The following is a 26,969-nucleotide window of genomic DNA, read 5'->3' as shown; positions in this document are numbered from 1 at the left end:
ATCCTTCCAAGCCAACGTTCATTCATTCATTGTTTGCCTTTTGGCTAAAAGGGAACATTTTCTTGTTCATACAGTATCTTTTCTGTTGTTAAAGAGACTTCTAGATAGATTTCTAGATGTACCTTTATTTTTTATGGTGTTACTGTAAAATTTGGCTGACTGCAGCATTATGAGGGCTTTAAAGGGTTAACTAACACTGCCCTCTGTGGTTGAAAGTTTCCACTGGTTTCACCCCGACCATAATCAGAATCCCTGATGGGTGTGGTTGAGTGAGCAACTGTAACCACACCCAACAATGATGTCATGAATCACTGACAGACCCCGGAGTACACTCACCACTCTAGCAAGGAGAGAAATTAAACTGCCGGAAGTCAACAAAAACTACATTTTCAAGGAGTGTTAAGTTGCTCTTCAAGGTTGAAACACATTGTGGAAAAAATCCATCATATCTTTTTCTCTTGGACTTCTTTTCTTGTGTACTGAAACATAAACCTCAAGACTTTTCACTCAATCTAAATTTGGAAACAAAAATACAAAAAAAGTAAGCAGATTTCTACAATAATGTACATGCAAGCATTTGTAAACCATGCTGCTCTTTCTTTTACTGTTCCCATTAAAAGTGAGGAATAACTGAACTCTTTTTAATGTTTTGCTTTTGTAAGTCCATCCCAACAACATTTTTGTTCGAAACCTAATTGTATCTGATTCTTCCCTTAAAGTGTTGTTCCTCTTTATATTTCCCAGTTAATTCCCTGAGGTGTTTTCCTTTCCATGAGAGCAAGAACACTTATTAAACAGCAACAAAGAACTGATCTCTTCAAACCTTCCATGATCCATTTTTTAAGGATAAAGTATTTGGTACAGCCCCTCATGTTTCTTTTACATCTTACCTCAGAATGAGCAGCTGAACACGAGAGCAGCACTAAAAAGTTAAATCATACCCTACTGTATTTCATGTCAATATTCCATCTGCTCGGTCCAAAGTTAAGGTTTAACAGAAGAGCCAATACTTGCTTGGTTCTTTCAGTCCAAAGCGTGAGCAGACAAGGAAAACCACAGTATCCCCCTTAATATCCCATTAATTTAGCAGTTTTAGAAAAGTTAGAAGACCTTAAGTGGAAACTTACAATTGCAGGTTGAAACGGACCGACCTTTGGAGAAAGTGATGGACGCAGGCGTTGCTAGTGGGTATATATATATATATACATTCACATCCATGCCATGTCTATAGAGGCCGGATTCTGACTTCTCATTGGCTGTGGGCTCTTTGGAGCACGAAGCGAGGTCAAAGGTCACATTGATAATCTACGAGCAAGTCGTGCTGACGCGGCGGCCTGTTTTGTTGTCCTGCACCATTGTGGGGGACCGGGAACAGTCACTGCCATCAGCAGAAAGTTTGCTTTTCTACACACACAAACACTCACACACACACACACACACACACACACACACACACACACACACACACACACACACACACACACACAGTCAGTTACTTTTGCACACACTGCTCTCACATTCCATCCCTCACTTACTATTAAAATTCTTTCTCTATTTTCTTTCTTTATTATTCCCTTCATTCATTTTCTCCAGTTTCTCTGTGATCTGTTTTGTCTTTTTCTGTCTCTCTTTCTTTTGATCCTTGGTGCAGCCGGTCCAAGCCTTTGAGCCCTGTGTTTGTAATGTGCTGACTGCAGGAGCGGCGTCCATCTCTCTATTGTTTGGAGAGGCGAGTGTTGGACACTCTTTTGCGTATTATAGCGTTGTACAGACAGGCGGTCTCCATTATTACACATCTCATACAACCCCACCTACACACTCATGTCATATGCACACATGCATTTGTGGATGCACACTAACAGAATATTACCTTTATGTAACTTGTGAAAACAGCTAGGACCCTGTGACCAAAAGACTAAAGATATATTAAATGTTTGTTTTTTCAGCAAAACAAAATATTAATATTTGTATCTGACTGCTTCCTATGTGTTCTAATAAGTGTGCAGTGTATGAATACTTGGCCAAAGATCTCTCACACCTGTGGCACTATGATCTTTTAAATGCTTGCTAAACTAATTTCAAGCAGACAGATCTTATTAGAACATTTTGATTTCCACCTGATGTCATTTTAATGACTTTGATGCAGCTGTTAGACAGTGGTGAAAGGCCTTTGGGCAAATATTAGCAATATAAAGCAAATTATTAGAGCATAGAAAAAGAACACAGGAAATGTCATCTTTTGTTTTATTTTTTTATTTAAAGACAAGATGAAAACATTTGACGTCAAAGCTGTATTAGACATTTACATCATTGACATGGGAGGAAGAACACTTCAGAATATTCTGAATCACTCTGATTCAGAATATTCTGCTCTTACTGCTCAGTTTGAAAATATAACACCGAACCATTTACAACGGGCCCCTCACAGGACTGATGCTGTTATTACCTGTGTGACCACTAACATGTGCTCTTCCCTGCTTGTACACATTTGCATTACCTGCATGCCTGGGGCATCTAACCCTTTTGACCAAGACTAGAATTTAGGTGTGTTTCTGTCTTTTGGTGTGATTGTTTTATCTTCACCTTTGCAAGTCATGCTACATTTACAGAAACATTGGTCTTTATAAAGGTATTGCAAGCTTACAGCATATACAACGTAACCTGGTATAAAATATTAACACCATATCTCTCATCATCTTCTGGGTGTGGCTCAAATATCAGTTTGCAAAACATAGATACTGAATGTTTTTACATTTTAGAATATTGCTAAATCACAGTTGACTGTCTCATATAATTATTTAATTCCTCAACGACCCAGAATTTTAATGGTATACTCTAAGTAGCTCTGTAATATGTGTATAACAATGATAATGCATAATTGGAGTTTTTGTTAAAGTGACCATGAGTTTAGAGTTAGCTAGCTAGGTGAACTGCTTTGAAAACACTGACCTGTGGGGAAGCTTGTGTGAGGAATTTCAATTTTGTATTAAATGCAATAAAAATGTACTTTTCCAGGATATTTAGGCTAAAGTGGATGTTTTAATTATTTGTTTTTTTATCGGCATAAAGAAAAAAACATTAAATTAAATAAAGTAATGTGTAAAGTTGTAAACTGACTTCAAGGTCCGTTGTCTCTGTCTAAATGGATGTGTAGGATGTGTAAGTGTGTGAGTTCCTTTGTATGCTCTGAATGTATTTCTGACGGCATGAAAAGGCCTATACGTGCCTGTTTCTGACCATGACTATGTGTGTGCATGACTGAGCATGTGTGTATATGGGAGTGAGTGAAAAGGTGAAAGGACCAGAGACATGGGGTCAGTTGAGGTGGACATGGCGTGCAGATCGGAGACAGAGCACAGCTCAGTGTGGAAGGAACTAAGCAGGTACATTATTAAAATACAAATCTGGCTTATTAATCAGACAATTCTGTCATTTTGAGTCAGGCGTCTTTTAGGATAGAAATTTTAAATACAAGTACCAACAAGTTAAGATGTTCTGTTTGTGGTCTGCATTATCAGTTTGATTTTCACTTGAACACTGAATGTGTTTTTTCCTTTTGCACCACAGTCACTGGCAAGACTGTCTACATCTGTGATGATCTGTTTCCTGGACCAGGCCGTGCCAGGACTTGGTCCGGCCCGCTGATCGTGGACCATTTGGAACTTGCGCTTATGTGCACTGGGCACGGTGCCCTCCATCCAGTCCGACTAAAGCCCGGCAGCTCAGTGCTGAACAATGACTGCAACAGCAATGTGCTGACTCCTGCCCCGACCCACGGGCCCAGCTGCTTTTCAGCACCAGCGTGTATAAATAGGTCCGTTTACTCTGGGGTCGGGACATCGTATTTGTGGAGCCCCCTGTGAGCACTGCACTGCTATTCTTTGGGGCCGGTCAGGTAAGCCCTCCATCTCAATCCATTCATTGTCACTTTATCTTTCTGTGTCTTTTGTCTTTGTTGTTTCTGCTGAGCCACATAAATGTATAGACTGAGGTCAGACATGCACATGTAAACACATACTGATCATACACCGGGAGAACAAACAGCATTGTGTCTACGACAACAGCTGCATCATCAAGTGTGAGCATATAGTCAGCTTCAAGAAAGGGTTCATACCTCTTTCATAGAGGTCCAGATTCTTCCTACAGTATGAAACATGCAGCACACAAAGAATATGAATATACCTCCTACATAGGCTATTGACAATAACTTAGCTCAAAAAGTTTGTGTGGAGGAGGTGACAGGTTGTGTTTGAACTGTGTGATGTTTTCCTTAAGTTGCCTATACGATTCTCCCTTCTCTCGACACTGAAGGTGAATCAGCTTTGAGACACACAGTAGCATGGCTTTGAACAATCCCAACCCACTGGGGCCATGGAAGGTGAGTGTCATGTCTTGCCATTGGTGCATAACAAAAGCAGATTCACATTCTTTTTTAAATTCATACCTAGCCTGACAATGTCAATGATGATGTGTGTGTCTGTACACACATCAGTGTGTGCGTGTGGCATGTTCATACTACATGGATGCATTTGTGTCCTCACCAGATCACAGTTTATGACCAGGAGAACTTCCAAGGGAAGCGTCTGGAGTTTACCTCAGCCTGCCAGAACATCATGGAGTGTGGCGTTGACAACATCCGCTCCCTGAAGGTGGAGTGTGGAGCGTAAGTCAAAACGAAGAGCTCTGCAGAATCTTTCACAAAGGAGGAAATTACATTCAGTGAAAGAGATCGACCTGTGAAAACATTCATATTCAGCAATAGTGGAAATGTTCAGCAGGTCCAATATCTGGTAATCAGTCTGTTTTTATCAAAGTGTCCTAATGGTCCTGCATGCTGTGTACATGTATCTGTCTACTTGCTGGGGACAGCTGGGCAGGATATGAGCACTCCAGCTTCTGTGGACAGCAGTTTGTGTTGGAGAGAGGAGAGTATCCACACTGGGAGTCGTGGAGCGGCAGCAACGCCTACCACATTGAGAGGATGATGTCCTTCCGCCCCATCTGCGCTGCTGTGAGTTTAGGTCCCACTCCAAAGGCTTCTGTTTCCCCTCTATTTGACATCTCATGTGTCTCCAGAAGATTCTGAATTAAAAGGCGCTAAGTTTGACTCATCAAATTGACCCGCTTGGTTTCTTGTGTGAAAAGCCTACGGATCCCAACAGCCTAAAAATAAACTATTGTGCAGCAGGATCTTATGCACGATAACATTATGGACTTCCCACACAAATTCTATGAATAGGCCCGTGTAGTAAATAACTTGTATTTTCTTGCATCACGTGCACACAGAACCACAAGGAGTCCAAGATGGTGTTGTTCGAGAAGGAGAACTTCATGGGACGCCAGTGGGAGATAAACGATGACTACCCCTCTCTGCAGGCGATGGGCTGGGGCAACAACGAGATTGGATCTATGCAAGTTCAGAGCGGCACGTAAGTCTCTTCAGAGGCTTCTGACTTGCTAATGCTGCAGTTAACCAACATGCTGTATTTGAACTCACATGGCACAATACATGTTATAATAATACACTAACAATCTGGCGACACCATAACCACCACCTCATCCCAAAATTATGCATTTCATTATTTATTACAACTTAATTTTGTCAGTTTATTTGTAATTATTTGTGTCTCAACAATGCATGCATCGTTAGGTATCCAATTTATTATATAAGGATAAACCTTTTGAGATGTATTTATTTTTCAAGAGCAGTCATATGTCTGTGTGGATTATGCTGTATTGCTCTGTACATTTTACTTTTAACTTTTGTTGAATGGATTAAGCTCTCACTGACAAGAATACGCCCTGTTTTTAACTGCTGCCTTCTTCCCACTATAGTTTTGAAGTGTGGTTATCTTCAATCATTAATCACTGGTTTCATTTCCTCCTCTAAACACTCCTCCTCCCCCCTTCCTTCTTCTCCAGCTGGGTGTGCTACCAGTTTCCTGGTTACCGGGGCTACCAGTACATCATGGAGTGTGATCGTCATGGCGGCGAGTACAAACATTACAGAGAGTGGGGCTCCCATGCTCAGTCCTTCCAGGTGCAGTCGCTGCGTCGAATCCAGCAGTGAGACCTGTAGCCTCCTCTCTCAACCTTTCACTCTTTACCTCCCCCCTCCTCCTCCTCCTCCCCCTTAACCCAGTCATTCCAAGCTTTATCCAGCTCTGTCAGACCTGACTGAACTAAGGCTTTGACACTTTGCTGGTGCTTCACAATCAAGATGTTTACCGCACTTTTGTTGTGTTCTGTTGCCAAATAAGAATAAGGAGAAATGATGGAAAGAATTAAGGAAAGAAAAGAAATAGTCACTGAAGAGAAGCCCCTGACTGACGCCCCACTAAGGAGAGAAGAGGAGGAAGTTAACGGGCGCATGGCGGCAGGGTGGTGATGTCACTCAGTCATTGCTCCTCATCTTTGTGGGTAAAGATGGTGTTACCAGTGATCAATAACAAAGGAATGGGCAACACAAAATAAACATAAATACAAGAGTCTGCTGCTAACCTCCATGGTGCTCAGTTGTGATTTATTTGTATTCTCTGCTTTTGGAAAGTTTTATATTGAAGTACATTTACACAAAAAGGGGGCTCACAAATCCACATGAAGCTTGCGCCAAAGCGGAGCAGTGTAAATTAGGATAATCCTTGTATTACCTGTGTATTATAATTATAGGAAGTCTTACAGAAAATATGCAGTTGGAGATAGGAAAACAATGCACACATACAGTAAACATCACCAACATGTTGTCACTGATACTGGTTAATTACTGGAAATCATGAGCAAGAGTTTTTTTTGTGTGTGAGAATATCATCCTCTGATATCGTTGTAACAGAGGATTAATACTTTTAAAGCTTTAATCAACAACTCAAAGTACTATTTTCCCATCTAATGCGGTTGCTCCGCCCGTACATAAGAAGCATTGTTACATGAGTTACTGATAACAGTTAATAGCATAACAGCATTGATAAGAAAATTACTCAGTAAAATTAATTTTCATTAAGATCTCTCGTGTTTGCTTTAGGGAAAGAGTGGTTAGAACACATTAAATCAATAATCCTCAAATTGAGCCAAAACCCAGATCCCCTTCAGATAAACAGTTACAGAGCCTCTGCTCCACTGATAGCTAAAATATATTGGGTTTAGAGTCTCGAAAACTTTGAGAAACACTCCACATTCATCAAATGTGTGTATTAATATTAGTGGGTGGACATGGCTAACATAAGTTTGGGTGCAGGGGTGAGGGTTGTGAGGGTTCAACATATTCGATGATTAATACAACAAAAAATGGTTTGAAAATGTATTGCCTGTGGCCGTTGAAAAAGAAAAACCGAAAGCAAACAGAATATCAGAATCAGAATCATTTTTATTGGCCATGTATGTGTATGCATACATGGAATTTGACTCTGGTTTACACATCAGAATCAGAATCAGAATCAGAAATGTTTATATTGCCAGAGTATGTTGCATATACAAGGAATTTTACATGGTGGATGGTGCATAACATTAAACAATCAACACAGTGCAAAAAATTTAAAATATTAAAATTTACAATACAATATAACATAAAGTGCACAAACAAACAGATAACAGTACTTTAAACAAGTGTAATGTAAGTGTGATGTAAAAGTATGAAGGGTTCACTCTCATTGCTCTCAACGTACATACATGGAATATACAAATAAACAAGAAAAATATAAAAACTTTATAAGATATTAAAGACAACTAAGTAGAACAGAGAAGCTAAGCATGAACATTTAACATTTAACTACTCTGTACAATATAAATATGAATATATATCGAAGAATATATTTGAACATAAAGAACCACAGCAATGACAATGGACATTTGGGATGCAAATATACAGCAACTCTGGCGCCCACATTAATACAAATTTACATCTAATCTAATTCGCAGTACATCTCCCGAAAATATACAGCCGCCAGCATGTTACTTTAGTTACATGTGTGAAATTGGGACAAAAAGGTAAAAAAAATAAAGTTGAACTCCACCGGTCGACCTTAAAACATTACGTCATCCTTACGCCCCGCCCGTCTGAGAGGAGCGGAAGTAGATGGAAACAACCAGGCCAGACTCTCTGACAGCAAAGATACGCCTGTCGCTGGGGAGCCAAACTCTCCGGACCTGGTGTTGATTTTTCTTTGACTTGAAAGTCCGAATGGTGTAAAATTAGAAGATAACGTCAACATGGTGCACATTTCGGAGCATCCGTCGTCCACGCCGAAACTCCGGGCGTCACTTTTCGCCTTTCTTCTCTTTCTTGTTGTCCCACGGACACGAAGCGTCACCCCCTCGACGGAGGAAACGGTAGAAACTTACAACAAATACTACAATTATGTTGACCTGACCGGGCTTTTGCAGTCCTTAGCTCAGAGATACCCTCACATAGCTAACCTGTCGAGCATAGGTCAGTCCGTTGAGGGACGGGAGCTCTGGGTGATGCGGATCACCAAGGACCCCAACAGAGACGCACCGGGGAAACCTCAATTTAAATACGTCGGGAACATGCACGGGGACGAAACCGTGTCCAGGCAGGTGCTGGTGTACGTTGTAGAATACCTGCTGACTAACTATGGAGAGGAATCGCGTGTTACTGAGCTGGTGGACACCACGGATGTTTACATCATGCCCAGCATGAACCCTGACGGCTTTGAGAGGTCCATAGAGGGAGACTGCGGTGGCAGCAGCGAGGGTCGAAACAATGCCCAAAATAAGGACCTCAATAGAAGCTTTCCTGACCAGTATGATGGGACAAGGGTCGATCCAGAGACCATCCCCGAGGTGATGGCTGTGATCAGATGGATCCAGGAGAACAAGTGAGTTCCTCTCTTCTTTGAAACACACGCTGCACACATAATCCACGTAGTTCAGTTGTTGTAGGCCTTGTTGTCCAAGAGCACAGGTTAGAATGACTTAAGTAAACTTTGTTGATCTCAAAACACTTTGTGGTCAATGCAAATCTCACAGTGGAGGATTTGGAGAGTGAGAAACATTCCTATCAATGAGCAACTATGTTCTTTGTCTCATTTATTAAGGCCTCAGGGGTTGTGTGACTCACTATGAAGTCAAGAACTACTGAACTGGGACACCATAATGGCACGGTGTGTAAGACTGAGGTGCAAAAACGATTTGTAGATTAGTCAATCGGCAAAAAATGAACTCATAACTCTTTTTCTAATTGAATAAATATTTAAGTCACGTTTCAAGCAAAAGATGCAGTGGTTCCAGCTTCTTAAATGTGATGGATGTTCTTGTGTCCCGAGTATCTTTGGGCTCTGCGACTGCTGGTCAGTCCAAAAAAAGCAATTTCTCGACATCACCTTGGCATCAGGAAATTGTGGTGGACATTTTTTCACCACTTTCTTATATTTTATTGACCATCTGAAAATAATAGATTTATCCCCCCCCAACCAAATATTGGGGGGCGTCCTGGAAGCTGAAAATTGGGGTCAAGTACCATATAAATAACGTCCAGGGACCTTCCATGTCGTACCTCCCTCGCTCTCTTTCCTTGTTTCCTCTCTGCCTCTATCCAATACAGCTGTAAATGGATCAAAAGTGCTGCAGCCAATTTTAAGAGCAGCAAACATTTTTGTCAATGAGTAACTCATTTCCCCCTTAGTTCCCTTCTTAATCAGGACCTCAGTGTGGGACTCAAAATAAAGTCTGAAAGAAATGCTGTTCTGGGACGCCATAATAACATCGTGTGTAAGACTGAGGTTCACTTGGAAGACTAGAAGACTTGGAAGACTAGACGGCTTGTATTCTAGAAGATGCCTAGAATTTACTTCCAAGCATCTTCACACAACAGAATTCTTTCCTTGTCGCTTTTTAAAGTTATGAGGAGAAGACACACATGTACATGTTTATAATTGTTTTAAGAACCTATACTTAAAGGCTGCTTCTAAAATGTTCCTTTCGTCTCTCAAGTTTCGTGCTGTCAGGAAACCTGCATGGCGGCACCGTGGTTGCCAGCTACCCTTTTGACGACTCGGCCTCCCACCTGCAGCAGGGCTACTACAGCCAGGCAGAAGACGACGGCCTGTTTCGCCACTTGGCCCTGGTGTATTCCCAGAACCACCCTGGGATGAAGACCGGAGAGCCCAACTGTCCCGATGCCCTGAAAGAAACTTTTAAAGATGGCATCACCAACGGGGCGCAGTGGTATGATGTTCCTGGTAAGAGGACTTTTTGTTGTTTTCAATGCCTAGTTTAGTGATGGAGAACACATCATTGTAGATGAATTGTGTGAAGTACCACAGCTCTGAAAACCGTGGCCAGTTGATTTTGTGTTGACCAGCACGACTTAAAAATTCTGTCTGTAAGGTGAGGATATCCAGCCGCAGCCAGTTTAAAGTTGTTGTGTTTTTTTTTTGGATTAAAGAGATATTGTGGTAGAAGATGTTTTTTCCTGTCATTGTTCTCTCGTATGCTTCAAGTGTTATATTTATTGTGCACAGCAGGCAAGTAAAACTCTTTTGTAGAAAATAAATAAATAAAAAATTGCAATGACAGTCTAACCGGTGTTGCTGCTTATCTACACATCTGAGAGTGATGAATGTTCAAGTTGGCTGCATACAATATGTTGGTTCCCACAAGTGTTATGTACAAGCAACAACCGGTTTGAGGAGAGTTTTTTTTGGAGTGGAGTTGTTCAAAGTTACATTCAGAGATCAACTTAAACAACTTGCTTTTTCAAAGCATCTTAGAGGCAGTGCCAGTAGCTTTAGTCCGGCATTTAATAAGTTAAAGAATCATACTCATACTTCAGTCCTTGCTGCATTGAATAGTGTGGCCTGGTTTTGGGTTTGCCAGGTGTCAAAACGCAAAGAAATCTGTAAGTTTAGAGTGTTTTTCTGCCAAAGCCAGTAATTCCTGAAAGTGTTAGAGTAGTAACAGGTTGCCATGACAGCTCAGTCTGGGCATATTAAAGCTCATATATGTGTATCCTTGTCCTCTTTTAGGTGTCTTTAAATAGTAAGTTAGTAAGTAAATGCAGATTGTGTTGTTTCCCGACCGTCTACAGTTCATTCGGGTTAAAAAAAGGTTCTACTCTGCATTAACCGGGCAGAAACTTGATCAGCTTACTCTCTACTTTTGTTTGGTTGATTTGGTCCGGGGGGGTTGGCAGGTGATGATGTGTATGCAACTTCAGCTTACCGCACTGCTTTTCCTGTTGAGATGTCCTTTGTTGTAGTCAATTTTAGGTAAGGATAGTGTTTCTTCTAATTGGTCATTTCACATGGATTAGCATGCATTCGCCCCAGTTTTCTACCATGTAGTATGAATGTACTTTAGAGACTGTTTGGGGGAAATCTACAGGCTGTAATCAGAAGTAGTTATTATCTTTAAGGACCTGCTCTAATTGAATTTACCAGATGTTGTGATGTAGGTTGATAAACTGACCCACAATTTAAAAGATTCCTTAAAAACTAGTATTTGTTCACTTGCAGATCACTTTAACCTAGACAATATGTCATTATATGTCACAATATCCGTTTACCACCAGGACCTGGAGCTGTTAATCATTGGCAAACTTGAGCACACACGTTTAAACAGCAGCAAAAGTTTGCTAATACTTATCTGCGTAAATATTGGCTTTAATTGTCATCAGAAAGGAAAAGCACTGTGATTACTGAATGGTGGTTTTAGCTGAAGATGACCTCATTTACTCTTAGCGGCAACACTATCAAGATGAAGATGGACAGCAGAAAGTGTAAAACACTTCAATAGACAGTGCTTTGATCTGTCTGACACGTCTCATGGGACGGAATCTCACTGCTAAAACTGGGCTAATGGCAGATGATGGAAACAACCACGGCATTGTGTGACATAATGAGTGGTCCAGGCAGAGCGCCAGGACCAGGAGATTTTTTCGTGTGTGGCAGTCGGGGCTTGAAATAATGATTCAGCACAACACGTTATCTTGACTCTTAATCTCTTGACACAGTCTGGCCTCTCAGGGCATTCGTTTCTTGAGCTGAACTGTGGTTCATGTAACCCTCAGAAACATAACTAGGACACTCTGGTGTTGCTGGAAATGTATAATGTTGGTTGTAAGCTTTTCCTTTTTAACTTGCACAATGTGTAAGTCCCACCTTGTGTAATTTATGAGCGATTCAGAGTCTTGAAACAGCATACAATGTTTTTCTGTGACTTCTTTAAAGCTGTAGGTTGTAATGCAGTATGTGTTGAGATACACGTCACTGTCTTTAGACATGCAAGAGTACGAGGTCCATTTTACTGTATGGAAACGCGGCTCTATTGCTGTGATAATCTGATGTTTAGACCTCTGATGGCTGTAAATTCATGCTGCGTCACCGTAACCTCATATGACAGTACTACAGTTATTTTTTTCCTGCAGGATTATCCTTTTAAATGTTTGACTAACCTAGTTTATTGCATTGTGTCTCTGAACCCTTAAAATCACCCTGCTTTTTAAACATCCCAATGCCCTACACATCAAGTTCAGCTACCAGCTCTGACTTTGGCTCCATTGTCTCGCTGGTGGTTTCCTTCCAATTCCAGGGTGTGTCCCTGGATCCGGTACATGGACAGGATATTTAAGGCTGAGTCTGCCATAGTGTGCCTGTTTGTTTGTCAGACTATGTTAGCATATGGGAGGTGTTTACTTTAAGTAAATGGGACCTGATCCGTATGAACAAAGTACTTAAAGTAACTTGGCGCAGGACGACGCCTAATGTCTTGTGGCCGGACAAAAAGCTCTTGTGTTGTTTGTCATGATGAATTGTCACAGCTGGATGTAGATCCAGCGTTATTTGCTCATCATTAACAGGTGAGATTTTTTCAAAGGGTACATTTAGTTTGGTTGACAAAGCAATCTGCTGTCTCTGCTGCCACCGCAAGGGGTAAAAACTTTGATGAATTCCTCCAACGCACCTCTACACACTATCACGTTCAAAATAAGCTCAGAGGGCATGGTCACTGTTGTCTAGTGTCCCTGTTTGTATCCACCAGTTAGGTGGAACGCGTCTCAGAGTTCTTCATTTCTTCTTAAGTTGCCCTTCACAGTTTCCAGTGAATGAGCTGGCAGCCAGTCGCCCCTCGCGCTGACCAGCTGCTGTTTGACCGGGGACGACTTAGAGGAACCTGTGTTTGTGGTGTATTTCAGTACGCCTGCTCTCAGAGCCAAGCCGGATACCACATTACAGCCTGCAGCTGTTCTCCACAGTTGTATGGGATGCATTGTAGTTTTCTTTACTGCAAGACCTCCAAGTTTATATTGTTTAAGAAATGTGCAGAAGTATGAATTTCTGGCAATGGTTGTTCTAGTGATGGTGCAGTACAATAGAAATAGAGATTTAATGAAATAAGTTTCAAGAAGCACTGACTAAAGCAGTATCCACGGCACGCCATGTAAAACTGTGGTGTACTATAGAGTATTGTAAAGTCTTGGGGTTGTGGATTTAAGGTGTTTTGTTAAATACTGTGCTTGTCTTTGTTGTGCATCACAGATAGTTAAAGGCCATTGTTTCCTGGTTGATGTCTTCCTTACTGTGACTGGTGGGAGGCTGGTTGCTTTGCTAAAGTTATTTGTTAGCGTTTGAGCCCTATTACAAAGGTCAGTGATTCACTGGGTTCCTGCAGCCACCCAGCAGGCGGTCTTGGCAACCGTCCAGCCATGGAGCCTCTGGCTGCCTGCTGTCGCTCCGGTGGGATGGCTAGTGTGCCCTCCTCTACGTCTTTCTGTTTGCCTAACCGCAGACGACACGCCGTGTTGACACATTAAACACTATCTGTAAACTGTGACATCGAAGAGACGAAGATGGGCTCTGGTGGGGGTCAAATTAAGATTTAGATTTTACATTACGTTTGCATGTTAATTCCTGGATGTAGACACATTCTTCTCTATTATACAACATATCATTTAATGTGTTATGCCATTTCTAGCCTAATTTGTTCATTACATTTCTGTCCTGTTGTCTAGGTGGGATGCAGGACTACAACTACCTGCATGGTAACTGTCTGGAAATCACCATGGAGTTGAGCTGCTGCAAATATCCTCTTGCTTCTGAGCTCCATAAGGAATGGGATCTGAACAGGGAATCCCTACTAGCCTACATAGAAAAGGTAGAGCTCATAACTACGAAAAGGAGTAATGATGCATCAGCATTCATAATAATGTTACCTTCTTTTTTGTGTTTATTTAAAAGGACAATGCCACAATGCCACACCTTGCCTGATACCCTTACCATACCATTTCTCCAGTTTAGCCGGATGCCCTTGGTATTTACAATATCACTGTCTTCCAGGTTCACATAGGTGTCCATGGTTATGTGAAAACGGCCATCAATGGTGCTGCCCTTGCCAATGTCAGCATTGTGGTGGCAAGCATTCGCCATAACCTGACCACAGGAAAACATGGGGACTACTACCGCCTTCTACTCCCAGGAACATACAACATCACAGCTGTGGCCCCGGGGTGAGTAACACCATTGAACTTCCTTCGCAAAGCAGGTTGTTAAAAATAGAGTAACATCGTAATTAATTGTCATGTTTCAAATGTCATTGCAATGACTGATGTCCGCACAGAGAGCGGGGCATTCATCGCTGCTTGTTGCTTGCTGCCAAATCCAACAGCAAAATTTGTAATCTGGCTCTTCCAGACTATTAGAAAGTGAAACTCAGTGTCAATGTCCCAGACAGATTTACCTAGAAGTGCTGCATTTCTCTTGAGAGTTGCAGAGTAATTATCTTTCTGAAGAAAAATGTATGTCACAGGTTCATTGGTGAACGACTTCCTGGTAGAGAGAAGAAAAGAAAATGTTGTTGTTGCTGTGTCATCTAATTTCGGCACTTCCTGGTATTTTTAAGGTGGAGTGGAAGTACTCAAGCATGCATTGTTTTTCTGTACACAGGTACACACCAATGACAGTCCACAGTGTTGTGGTCGTGGAGGGCAAAGCCACAGAACTTAACTTTACCTTGGCACCTGTGGTCAACAAGGGCCCAGGTGGCATCACTGTGACTACATACGCCATGCCATCCACCAATGATCCAAACCTCTCTACCACCACCACCACCACCGACTCTTCTGACTCCACCCAGACCCGGTTGGTTCCTGAAGCAACGAGCAACAGCAGCCCCCCTATACTTCCCCCCAAACATCAGCCCATCCAGCCTCAGGAGTTTCGCCACCACAGCTACGCAGACATGGAGCTGTTCTTGCGCAAGTACAGCAGCGAGTTCCCCTCTGTTGCCCATCTTTACAGCATCGGCCACTCCGTGGAAGGCCGTGAGCTCTACGTGATGGTTATCTCAGACAACCCCACTGTCCATGAGCATGGTATGTCTTGGATGGGTTGATTAAAGGAATTTGTATTTATGCGTCATGAAGAATTTTCCCTTAAAATGTGATGTGTGCACTCCATTATGTTATTGCTATCTATTAATACAAATTTGTACTCTTTTTTTTTTTTTTGTTGTTGTTGTTTTTTTTGTTTTGTTTTGATGTCAGGTGAGCCAGAGTTTAAGTATGTAGCCAACATGCACGGTAATGAAGTGGTGGGCCGAGAGTTATTGCTCAACCTCATTGAGTACCTGTGCCGTAATTACGGTACTGACCTGGAGGTCACTCAGTTGGTCAACAATACCCGCATCCACATCATGCCTTCTATGAACCCTGATGGATATGAGGTAGCCACTGAAGGTAAGGGACACAATAAAGTAACACTATCTGCACAGTATGGAATTAAGACTAGTAACATTATCTTAGTATACAGGCCACACAGGTGTCAGATACATTTCTTTGGTTACATGAGCAAAGATGTAACATGACATGTTTTGAACAGTAATTTGATCACTTGACTAACATTCCTTGAGTGTACACAAAGCATTCTTTTTTTCACATATAAGCTGCTCTTTTCATTTCCTTTTGCGAAATGGTCTATCCTTGCATATTAACTCCTTACATACTGCAGGCTTCACCTCATCTGCTGGTTTAAATGGCTTTAGTTGCACCATCTTGCTTCTGTTAACATTTTTTTAAAGAATGGGGAAATTTCAAAAAGCACTTCCTCTGTCTGCCGATGTCTTTTAGCTGATAGCTGCTGCTGATGTGTAACAGGAAGTGTAGGGGAGGTGGCGCTGAGGTTGTGTTCATCTCATCAGCCAGAACATGCTGTGGTTACAGATAGATAGATAGATAGATAGATAGATAGATAGATAGATAGATAGATAGATAGATACTAACTTTATTGATCCCGCGAGGGGAAATTATTTTGTTACAAGCAGCAATAGGTTACAGAGCAGCAATAGGTCACAGGTAAAAAATCTTATTATATATAAAGAAAAAAGAAAAAGAAAAATACACATGTCACAATATATACAATTATAATATAGTAAAGATGTTATATAAAAAATGCACACTATATACACAGTGAATAGAACAGAATAATATTAAATCAACTAAATAAACAGTAGTGCAGAGGTTTAACGATTTGATTTGGCCCGAGGTGATTTGTTATTCAGTCTTATAGCAGTAGGCAGGAATGTTCTCCTGTACCTGTCCTTATGACAGCGGAGCTGGATCATTCTGTTGGAGAAAGTGCTCCGCTGTCCCTGCAGTAGGTGGTGGAGAGGGTGGTCCTGGTTATCCAATATGGATAATAGTTTCTTCAGTGTCCTCCTCTCCACCACCTGTTCCAGATAGTCTTGTTTACAGCCGAGATAAGGACACATGTAGGTAACTCATAGCTAGTCATTGTTTTCTCTCACAGGTGATGTAGCTGGTTACAAAGGGCGCAACAACAGCAAAGACTTTGACCTGAACCGCAACTTCCCAGACCAGTTTTTTACCATCAAAGAGCCCAGACAGCCAGAAACTATAGCTGTGATGAACTGGATGAAGAGCATCCCTTTCACCCTGTCAGCCAACCTTCATGGAGGTACGGTCTCATTTTGAGCTTTAGTGCCAAAGATTGCAGATTTCAGTGTCAGTTCTGCTATTTGATTGTAATCTCTCTGGTCTGTTAACCCTATTTGTAATTTGATTATAATATGTTTTGCTTGTTTTTTCACACTTGATTGGATTGATTTTAAAGTTTATTCTATAAACCTGCTATGATTTTAAGTTTTGGCTTTGAATCCATACTTTAAGTCTAGATATTAGGACATTATGAAAAGTAAACACGGGGTGACCGTGGCTAAGTGGAGAGCAGGGCCGCCTTTCAATCAGAGGTTCGATCCCCGGCTCCTGTTCTACTAGTCTCATGTCAATGTGTCCGTGACCAAGACACTTAACCCCAAAATTGATCCCGTAGCTTCGTCTACGGTGTGTAGATAGATACTGAATTGTAGGTCGCTGTGGATAAAAGCCTTCTGCTAAATGACCGTAATGTATTTTGTAATGTAAACAAATGATGCATAGCAAGTATATTTCAGCCACAAATGTAACGTAATTAGTTTTTTTCACTTGTTTGTCTAATGTTTGTGCTGTGGAATATTAGGCTCCCTGGTCGTCAACTACCCCTATGATGATGACAAAGAGGGGATAACGAAGTACAGCCAGACGCCTGATGATAAAGTCTTTCAGCAGGTGTCCAGAGCCTACTCAGAGGTAACTGGACACTCTTGCTGTTGGATCTGTTTCAGGCTGGGATAATGTGTGCATGTGGTTTCATGTTATAATTGAAAACAAAATAGTTCAAGTGAGGAGTCGAACATGGAAGGGCTGCTGGCTTTTTGTGACATCTGTGGAAAGACGAGGTTTGAAGACCTGACCCCAACAGTACTCATTGTTGTTTTCTCTTGTGTGTGTGATACGCGTGCAGGAGAATCCTTTGATGCACAGTGGACACACTTGTGAGGACCTGTACCATGGGGAGTATTTTAGGGATGGCATCACCAATGGTGCCGTCTGGTACAATGTTGCAGGTAAGCTTAAATCTACCATAACGCCATTGTTGCTCGCCACATTCATTTTTTTTTTTGGAAGCTTTTAAGTTTTCAATGAAGTTTAAAGGAGCACTTTTTCTCCAGGTGGCATGCAGGACTGGAACTACGTAAACACCAACTGTTTTGAGGTGACCATCGAGCTAGGCTGTGTGAAGTACCCCATGAGCATAGAATTGCCAAAATACTGGGAACAAAACCGACGGGCCTTGCTTCAGTTTATACACCAGGTAGTAAACTCTTAACATTCCCCCGAGCTTTCTCCCTACATACTCAATTTTGCATCAACTCATGTTAATGCGGTAATGTGTCTCCGTAGGTTCACAGTGGAGTTAAAGGCACAGTCTCTGACACTAGGGATGGCACAGGAATTCCCAATGTCACCATTAGTGTGGAGGAGATAGACCACAATATCACCACAGCTCTCACTGGAGACTACTGGAGGCTGCTGGTCCCTGGGACTTACTCCATCACTGCCTCCGCCCATGGGTAAGATTTCGTTTTCAGAAGGAAGAACAAATGGAGAATTTTCTACATATTTCTGTGCTGTTATGTCCCCTGATTTTCACTGCTATTTACTTTTTCTATTGTCCAGGTATAAACCTGTGAGGACCTACGCCACAGTCTCAAAGGATCATGTAGAGTTGGTGGATTTCAGACTGACACGTGTTCACTCAGACCCTAATGGCCAGTCTCCCAAGGGCCCCCAACCTACTCAGAACCCATCTGAGAAGGCATTCCAGAGCTTAATCAAGGACCTCTCTCTGGGCCAGGGTTTGGAGCAGTTGGTCAGGAGCACAGCCACGGAGAACAGCTTCCGCTACAGACGCTACAAAGAGCTCTCTGGCTTCGTGAGAGGCCTCACACTTAACTTTCCCAAAATTACATCTTTACACAGGTATTTGAACCAGCCAGCGTCATTTCTACTTAAGGATACATAACTTTTTGACATCATACCTCTATATCTCTCATCCTCTGTATGCCACAAGTCAATACTGTCCAGAACTGTTCTGTTTTTTCCCAAACTTTAGTTACATTTCTTATAATACTGATGTATATTCTGGTTTCTTCTCTTGTGTTTCCAGTTTAGGCCAAAGTGTAGAGTTTCGAACCATTTGGGCTTTGGAAATCTCCAACAAACCAGGGGAAGCTGAACCCTCTGAGCCCAAGATCCGCTTGGTAGCTGGGATCCATGGCAATGCCCCTGTGGGCACAGAACTGCTGCTGGAGTTTGCTGCCCTCCTGTGTATCAACTATGGCAAAAACCCAATCATCACCAGGGTGAGTTTTGGAGGGTTTCAGGAAATATAGTGTATTGATAGCCTGGAATAAACCTTATTTAAAAGTAGGACATTTTACTCATTGGAATCAACACAATTCTTTGTTCATACACTCTTTTTATATCCGGAATTGGGTTCAGTTTGTACTGTTACCGGTCCCAGTAAATACAGCATAAGATGCAGCCATGTCTGTATTTGTTCATTCTCTGTTTCCCTTCCGTAGCTGATCAATGAGACCCGGATTGTCATCGTGCCTTCTATCAACCCAGATGGACGAGAACAGGCTATTGAGAAGCAGTGCACCTCCATGCAGGGCTTGAACAATGCTCATGGCAAAGATCTGGACACAGATTTCTTTGGTCAGTTGTCAGGATTTGTGTGTGCGTGCACAATTAAATTGAGATACGAAAATTTAATTTAAAAAAAGATTTAATCAATTAATTCACACTGCAATTGTGAAAGATTTGTGGTGAATGTCACAAATAAATGTCATTGCACTTTCTACATACACTTGCCATAAAAAGCTAGGTTTTCTCTTAACATTTCCTGTCCACCATCTGTTTTCCTCCTATTTTTAGGCAATGCGTCACAGCGTGTGGTGGAGGCCCAACCAGAGACCAGAGCCATGATGGACTTGATTCTAGACAAGACCTACACTCTGTCTGTTGCCCTTGATGGAGGCTCCCTTGTTGCTACCTACCCTTATGACAAGCCTGTCCAGTCTGGTAGTTTTCTTTACAGCTTACAGATTGACTTGACAAGCTTTTTATCTGCAGCAGCAATTTGCAAAGAGTAGGACAAACAATGTGCCATCTTAACACTGATTGCTGTTTGGCCTTGTGGTTTTATTTACTCTTTATTTTTAATTTTTTCCAGTTGAAAATGAGGGCACATTGAAGTACTTGGCAAGTGTTTACGCCAACAACCATCCTAAGATGCACCTCGGGGACACTGGATGTTCAAATAATGGGCAGAGTATGTACTTTAACTACCAAGAATAAACCCTGTTGTCATGTTGGTATTGAATCGTTATTAATACCTAACGGAACTTCTCTGTGACTCAGTGGGCAACATCCCAGATGGAGTTATGAGGGCAGCAGAGAGACAAAGTCACATGGGGAGCATGAAGGTAAGTCTCTCCACTACAGTGTCTGTGATTGCAGTTTCTGCAGTTAAGTTGGCGTCCATGCTCCCACTACATAGTATTTCATAAACAAATTTTTCGTGTCCTACCAGGACTTCAGCATGGACTTTGGTCACTGTCCAGAGATCACCGTGTATAGTGGCTGCTGTTTCTTTCCTCCTGCTGAGCAGCTGCCCACACTCTGGGCTGAGAACAAGAAGGCTCTCCTAAGCATGCTGGTGGAGGTATGATGGCAGATTTAATTGGCACAATATGGACTTGTTTAATGGACTTGTTTTTCATTGCTATATGAATATTGTTGATAATGACTTGTTTACCTTTGTAACTGATTTTAAATTAGATATTTTCAAAAAGTGTTTTAATGGCATATATACATATATACACAATATATATTGTTCGGAAATTAAGGATTTAAGATTTTTACAGCCTTAATTTCCCCTCCATTTTTACCCCACCCAGGTCCATAAAGGGGTGCGTGGCGTGGTGCGGGACAAGAGTGGAAAGCCTATTGTTGGGGCGATCATTGTACTGAACGGGGGAGTGAGAGTTTTTACTGCAGAGGGCGGCTACTTTCATGCTCTGCTGGCTCCTGGTAACCACAACATTGAAGCCGTTGCTGATGGCTACCAGCAACAACGTCAAGAGGTACACAGTTCTATTCATACCATGTGTTATACCGTCAAGGGATGTACTAGCCTTTAGGGCGACGACCATGATGACACTTTACAAGTAAATCAAAGTTATAGCGTCTAATTATTATTTTCCATTATGATCACTTGAAATGCATACGAAATAGTTTAAAAACATGTAATGAGCCTTTGAAAATTTTATGTATACATAACAATTTTGAAGATGAGCCTTGAATGTGGATGATAATGCTAGTAGAAGAAGAGGCTTACAATGTCTGGTTGTCAGCATGATTTTTATGCTTGAGTTGTGCCTTGGTTGCAACCACATGTGACCTGTGATCATACACAAACAGTACAAACTAATAATTTGATATAGTGAGCACTTAGGCAGATGCAGACCCCAATAAAAAATGCAGCATTCATTTGGCTTTGTTGGTCTTGCATAATTGTTTTTTTTAAAACTGTTCATAAAGAAGAGCTTTTTTGCCCATGTGAAATAGACTTTTTTTTTTTTTTTCAATAAACATTTGAAATATAAATCCAGCTGCTACTTTACATTTCAAGGAAAATGAAAACTGTCTCAAAGTATCAAGAGACATAAATAATAATAAATATCACAGTCATCTCATAGAAAGTTGGTGAGAGGATATTATTGTGGTTCCCCATTACGGTCTATATCTATGAAAGGTGTTGGGCGGAGCACACAAAATCTCTCCATCAGCTCCACCTTTCCATTTGACTGCTCTGAAATTTGCAGCGTGGGGTAGGCCAGCTCTTCAAACAGATGTTCCTTAATGTTTCTGCCCCGCTCCAGACTGTAGGCTGCGAGCTTCCCGCAAGGCCTTAAGAGCAAGGGATCCACTACTGAATGATACGTCTGCTGGTACTCTGGTACTGTGAAGCCGTGAATCATCAGAGGTCCCGGCTGGCTAGTTGACAAGCTGCTGGAGGTCTTCTCTTCAGTAGTGAGGGCTCCATCGCTGTGGGGCAGGTGGAGATCTGGAAGAACGGCAGCGTTCCTTATATACTTGTCATCCAGGGGTTTCTGGGGGTCACAGAAAAGTTCCAAATCGTAACTCGGGGCCAACATGTATTTCCTCTCTTTAATAGTCTCCCCATATTTCTTAGGACATCGAATACTCCGCCTTAGACCATAGGGACGCATTTCATTCCTCTGGAAATTAAAGTGTCAGTTTCAGTGGATTTAGTTTCTCTATTGACTATTCTGTGTCATATTGTCAAAAAACTACCAGAGAACCATGTTGATGATAAAAACAAGGAAAGAAATTAGGATGAAGAGGTGCACTTACTCTTTGTCAACAACTCTTGGCTGTGTGTTCAGGCCACATTACTGAATCAGGTCTGAAACCACATGGTTTGACATCCTTGTTTCTGGAGCTTTTGGTCTACTTTCCCCCATTTTTAAATAATGACACTGAATAAATAAGATACACTTAAGACTTGCTATGGAGAAAAGTCAAGCAAGTTACAAAAAGAGATTTCTGAAATTCCAGTAATTTACCTCTCTGAAAATAGCTGTTTAATTTAGGATTTATATGAGCCAGCACTCAAATCCTATTTTAGACATTCAACACAACCTGCACCAGATTATACTAAGCAGTCACACCTGTGACGGAGGCTTGCTAATTAGGTAATTAACAACCACACTTTAGTAGGGAGCTTTGGCAGACGGCTAAATGGCTTTTACCTCGATTTAGAGAAACGGACCGAATGGATGAGATGATCCTGTTTATGTTGCATTTTGAGTGATGTCAAAAGTTAGTTAAGAAGATAATTTAGCAAAGCAGTTTATATTCAGAGGCTATCACACTAAACAAACAAATACCTTGATTTTGATGAGTTCTCCTGTTATGTTTCTGTTTTACTGTAAATCATCTCGGCATTGATGGAATGTGACCGTGTTTCAGGAAGGCTCAGAGGCTTACTGAACGATTTGTGCTGTGTTGCAGGTGGTGGTGTCTTCATATGAAGCTGCTAGCTCCATCATCATTGAGTTTGACATGGACAACAGTATCTTTGGCCTGCCCAGAGAGTTTGTGGTGGCCAGTGCAGGTAAGCATGTCTATTAAAAGGACTTTAGAAACCAGTGTTGACTATAAGCATGATGTGATCGGTCCACATAAAATAAAGCATGTATATTGTATTCTAGCTACTGTGATGTGCTAAAATGGCCCTCTAATTTGCAGTTCATGTTTTGATTTATTGTGTCGAAAACTTTTAACTGTTCTGGCAACTCTTGCTTGAGAAGTCTCAAAATTAAACAAATCTCCCCCCTTAGTGTGTTTTTGACTACATCTAATTTGTGACAGACAGACAGACAGACAGACAGAATTCCCCTTTTTTTTAATTTTTTTTATAAATGCTGTTGAAGCACACAATTCCTCTCCTTTTCAGTGTTTTTATGAGCGGTTGGAACCAAGACTTTTAACTGGTTTTCACGAAGGAATTTTCTTCGTCGACACTGTATTCAGTGTCTTCTCACATGATCTTTGTCATAGACACTTTATGGAGGTCAGTCTTATGTTTAGTATTCTTAATCATCAAAACAAAAATCTTAACACTCAAGTGTTGTGTGATGGTATTTAAATGTTCTTATGGCTAGAAACGGTGTACGCATGTAAGCAGACATGCTGAGTTGTGTGTTTTCTTTGCTTCCTTGCAGCAGCCTCCATGACGGCGTTGGTGGTGACGGCCTGCATCATCTGGTGTGTGTGTGCAGCCAAGTCTAACCGTCAAAAAGATGGCTTCCACCGCTTGCGACAGCACCGAGACGAGTATGACGATGAGATCCGGCTCACCTCCATGGGCTCCAAGAAGTCGCTGCTTGCCAATGAGTTTCAGGACGAGACTGAAAGCGACGAGGAGACACTGTATGCCAACAAAATCTGAGGACCATTGCACGAATTTGGGTGTTGGCTCAGTGTTTTATTTTGATCTCTCCCTTAAATTTACCCAACAAGGAACAGTTTGAACTCTAGACAGCATCCCTGTCTCTCTTTTTATGACGGAAATGCAAGAGTGATAAAGACTCTTTTGTTCTGTTATAACAAGGACTCACTCCCAGTCACTCAGTTATTAGTGCTACTAAATTATTTCTTTAAGAGCATCCTGCTGGTGTCTGGACTGAAGGGCTTGCTCCATCTCTACCTGACTGGATCAGGAGAAATGGACGAAGAGAAGGTGATAAAAGAGGGAGAGAAATAAACGTTTGAGCCACTGTGGCCCTCATCCATCCTTAAAGCAGGTTTTGAGTTCCACAGCCTTTTCATTTCTGAGCCATGCAATAGTGCTCTTATAGATCACCACCTGTCCTGCCTGGCTGAGGGGTTCCAGCTGATACGTCCTAATTAACTCTCCTTTTTTTCTTTTTCTTTTTTTTTTTAATACAAAGGATGTGTAATGAAATCTGAATGGAAGTGCTTAATATCACACAATCTCCCATCTGATACCATGCATTCATTTCAATACAGCTTTGAGCTGAGAAATTATACGTTTCTTCTATCCGAGACAGCATTGCTACATTGAAGTGTCCAAGCCTTTGGGAGACTGAATCCAACACTGTGCCTTGGCTTCTATAAAGATTACGGTCCGGTCGAGCTGAAGTATGTGACGCAAAGCAGCAACATAGTGAATAGATAATATTGGATCCCTCCTATACTCAGGTGGTAGGAAAAGAGAGAAGTTGTGATTAAAGGACTGCTGAATCGTCTGTGTTGCACTGTTTCTGCACAGGTGACTCAAGGCTGTCCGGTCTTGGTTCAGTAGTTTTGTATTTTCCCATTGAGTCAATGTTGTGGCCACAATCATCGTCATCATGGGAGTGAACTTCTCAAAAGCTTTAGAGCTTCATGGGGAATCTGTTACCAATGAAATGCTTGAATGAAACCCTTCCCAGTGAGTGTGTGGGGTGCTCTAATGTATGCATTGAGGTCACTTGCACTGACTGGAAAGCAAGGATTGTCTCATATCATTGGCCGAGAAAAGAAACACTGAGTTTTTATATGTAATCATAAATAAGAATGTATTTGTTTTCCCCTTTCTGTGTTTATTGTAAGTTAATTTAAAACTGTCTACATGGATAGTTGAGTGTGTGCCCTGTTTTTATCAAGGATGTGCATTCTCACCATGTCTCATAAAAAGGAATATCAATTATGTTTTCTTTTCAATGTGTTGGTGTTTATTCTCCCACTAAACAATACTTTGGAGCGCAACAGTCTCCTAGGTTGTCTTTCTATTACTGATCACCGTCTATGAATCACCGTCAGAGCCGTCCCCCTACACGATTTGAAGGTCCAATGCCAAGAAAACGATAGATCATAATCCATTTGACTGAGAGATGTGGTTGAAAGCTGCAAATGGACCTTTGACTTTAGGCTTTTAAAGCTACTCAGCACATAACTACCATTGTGTAAATGTAACATGCTCTGTTATTTAAGCTCCTTCAGCCAGTTGTCAGAGATGCTGAAAAAGAGGACAAAAAAGCTTCAAAGAACATCATAGTCTGGTGAGAGATAATGCAGTAAATTGCCGTTTCTCTTGCATGTTAAAGAAGCTCATTTCTCATTGGACAACATTTGAGCGGGGTATATGGACAAATCTAGGGAGCAGGTTTGTGTTGGTAATCCCGTCCAACATGCACAGATTTAACTAGAAGCATCTCCTAGTGAATTTGAATTGAACTACGAAAACAATCCAAACATGGTTTTCTTTACACAAGAAATCTGTGTAAATATCTCTAATTAAAACTGATGCACTGGATCATTAAAATAAGGTGGCTCCTGGGAATGCCATGCATGTGTTTCATCACTTTTTTTGAAGGAATAGACTCTTGTTCACGAAAGAATTTCCCTCGATTTTCCAATTGCTTTGAGAGGAGATTATTTTCCTCAGGTCATAAGTAAAGTTAAAAACCCAATATCTGCGTAGGGAGACAGTTTTGTACATTATTTTTCTTTCTTATACCGTGTCTGTGGATGCGTGCGTATGGATATTGAAAGTTGAGTGTGTTTCGGGGTCACAGTGTTGGTGTGAAGATTTTATATGAAATGGAATCAATTGTAAATGATGTTTGACAAATGACAAATGAGAATGGAGAAATAAATGCAGTTCATGTTAACCATGAATCTACACAAAACGTCCAATAAAAACCTCTGTGTGATCATGACATGCTAACAATGCACAAAAACTCATAAAACCATTGAATAAAACACTTCTGAACCTCTCTCTATTCTTTAGCATTGTGCTATTTATAATAATAGGGGAGATTGGAGGACACTGTGGCTCATCGGGTCAATCAGGTCGTCATTTAATTGCAGGCAGGGTTGGTGATTCGATCGCTTGCTCCTCCTTTCTACATGTCAAAGTGTCCTTGAGCAAGACACTGAACCCCAAATTTCCCCTGATGGCTAATGTGTGAATATGTACCTGTACACGTGTGAGTGAAAGTGTAAAGTGAATTGTCCTATGAAGGTTGAGAAGTGCTGTGAAAATGCAGTTCATTTTCCCACATATATGGAGACCACAGTCGGAGTGACATTATGAGATCTTGATATTGTAAGTGTTTTATTAGAGCGAGAAAGAAGGAGGCCATACTGGGAATGTGTGATGCATAGAATCAAAATTGCACAAGTAAAACCAAACATTTTAACAGCCTGTCATTTCTCAACATTCATCAATAAAATATTGATATTGTTCAATGGACCAACTAGGCAATGGTGTCTGTTCTACGTCTATTAAAAAATATAAACAAATGATTGGTCTTTTGAAAAACTATGATGCCAACATTAAACATTTCCCATAGGGATTTAAGTACAAAAACACCAAATTGACATCAATTATCACACAATTTGACAGCATACATATAATCTACAATATATTGTGTATCTGCATGATATATCAAAATTAACACATAATGTAACTAATTGTTGAAACTTACATGACCTCTAGGAAGCGCTATTTATAATATAT

The 26,969-nt window shown here is 41.2% G+C and overlaps 2 protein-coding genes across 2 annotated transcripts; both read left to right on the top strand.

Annotated features, from left to right (window-relative positions):
* The first annotated feature begins 3,854 nt into the window (after nucleotides 1–3,854).
* Nucleotides 3,855–6,147, top strand: cryba1a (crystallin, beta A1a). Its single transcript, XM_068718684.1, has 6 exons — nucleotides 3,855–3,895; nucleotides 4,312–4,378; nucleotides 4,545–4,663; nucleotides 4,870–5,011; nucleotides 5,287–5,429; nucleotides 5,923–6,147. Exons 2-6 carry the CDS (start codon nucleotides 4,340–4,342, stop codon nucleotides 6,068–6,070), a joined length of 591 nt encoding a protein of 196 aa, XP_068574785.1. The 5' UTR covers nucleotides 3,855–3,895; nucleotides 4,312–4,339; the 3' UTR covers nucleotides 6,071–6,147.
* Nucleotides 6,148–8,077: 1,930 nt separating this feature from the next.
* On the top strand, nucleotides 8,078–26,136 carry cpda (carboxypeptidase D, a). The gene is made up of 21 exons (XM_068710140.1): nucleotides 8,078–8,831; nucleotides 9,946–10,193; nucleotides 13,964–14,106; nucleotides 14,289–14,458; nucleotides 14,895–15,322; nucleotides 15,494–15,685; nucleotides 16,755–16,922; nucleotides 17,484–17,593; nucleotides 17,808–17,910; nucleotides 18,016–18,158; nucleotides 18,248–18,417; nucleotides 18,524–18,826; nucleotides 19,014–19,209; nucleotides 19,432–19,567; nucleotides 19,787–19,933; nucleotides 20,085–20,183; nucleotides 20,273–20,337; nucleotides 20,445–20,576; nucleotides 20,812–20,997; nucleotides 22,952–23,054; nucleotides 23,665–26,136. Exons 1-21 carry the CDS (start codon nucleotides 8,203–8,205, stop codon nucleotides 23,889–23,891), a joined length of 4,098 nt encoding a protein of 1,365 aa, XP_068566241.1. The 5' UTR covers nucleotides 8,078–8,202; the 3' UTR covers nucleotides 23,892–26,136.
* The last annotated feature ends 833 nt before the right edge of the window (nucleotides 26,137–26,969 follow it).

The sequence above is a fragment of the Cebidichthys violaceus genome, unplaced genomic scaffold (assembly GCF_023349555.1).
Source record: "Cebidichthys violaceus isolate CVI_PGR_0920_01 unplaced genomic scaffold, fCebVio1.0.p SCAF_1, whole genome shotgun sequence".
NCBI classification, from domain to species: Eukaryota; Metazoa; Chordata; class Actinopteri; order Perciformes; family Stichaeidae; genus Cebidichthys; species Cebidichthys violaceus.
Note: the sequence above shows the minus strand (reverse complement) of the source record. Positions and strands in the feature narration are given on the sequence as shown.

Coding starts and splice junctions, on each gene's coding strand:
- cryba1a (XM_068718684.1), top strand. CDS start 4,340: ATGGCTTTGAACAATCCCAACCCACTGGGGCCATGGAAG. Junction 4,664..4,869: donor CTGAAGGTGGAGTGTGGAGC/GTAAGTCAAAAC, acceptor TGCTGGGGACAG/CTGGGCAGGATATGAGCACT. Junction 5,430..5,922: donor ATGCAAGTTCAGAGCGGCAC/GTAAGTCTCTTC, acceptor CTTCTTCTCCAG/CTGGGTGTGCTACCAGTTTC.
- cpda (XM_068710140.1), top strand. CDS start 8,203: ATGGTGCACATTTCGGAGCATCCGTCGTCCACGCCGAAACTCCGGGCG. Junction 14,107..14,288: donor TACTAGCCTACATAGAAAAG/GTAGAGCTCATA, acceptor ACTGTCTTCCAG/GTTCACATAGGTGTCCATGG. Junction 19,934..20,084: donor TGACAAGCCTGTCCAGTCTG/GTAGTTTTCTTT, acceptor AATTTTTTCCAG/TTGAAAATGAGGGCACATTG.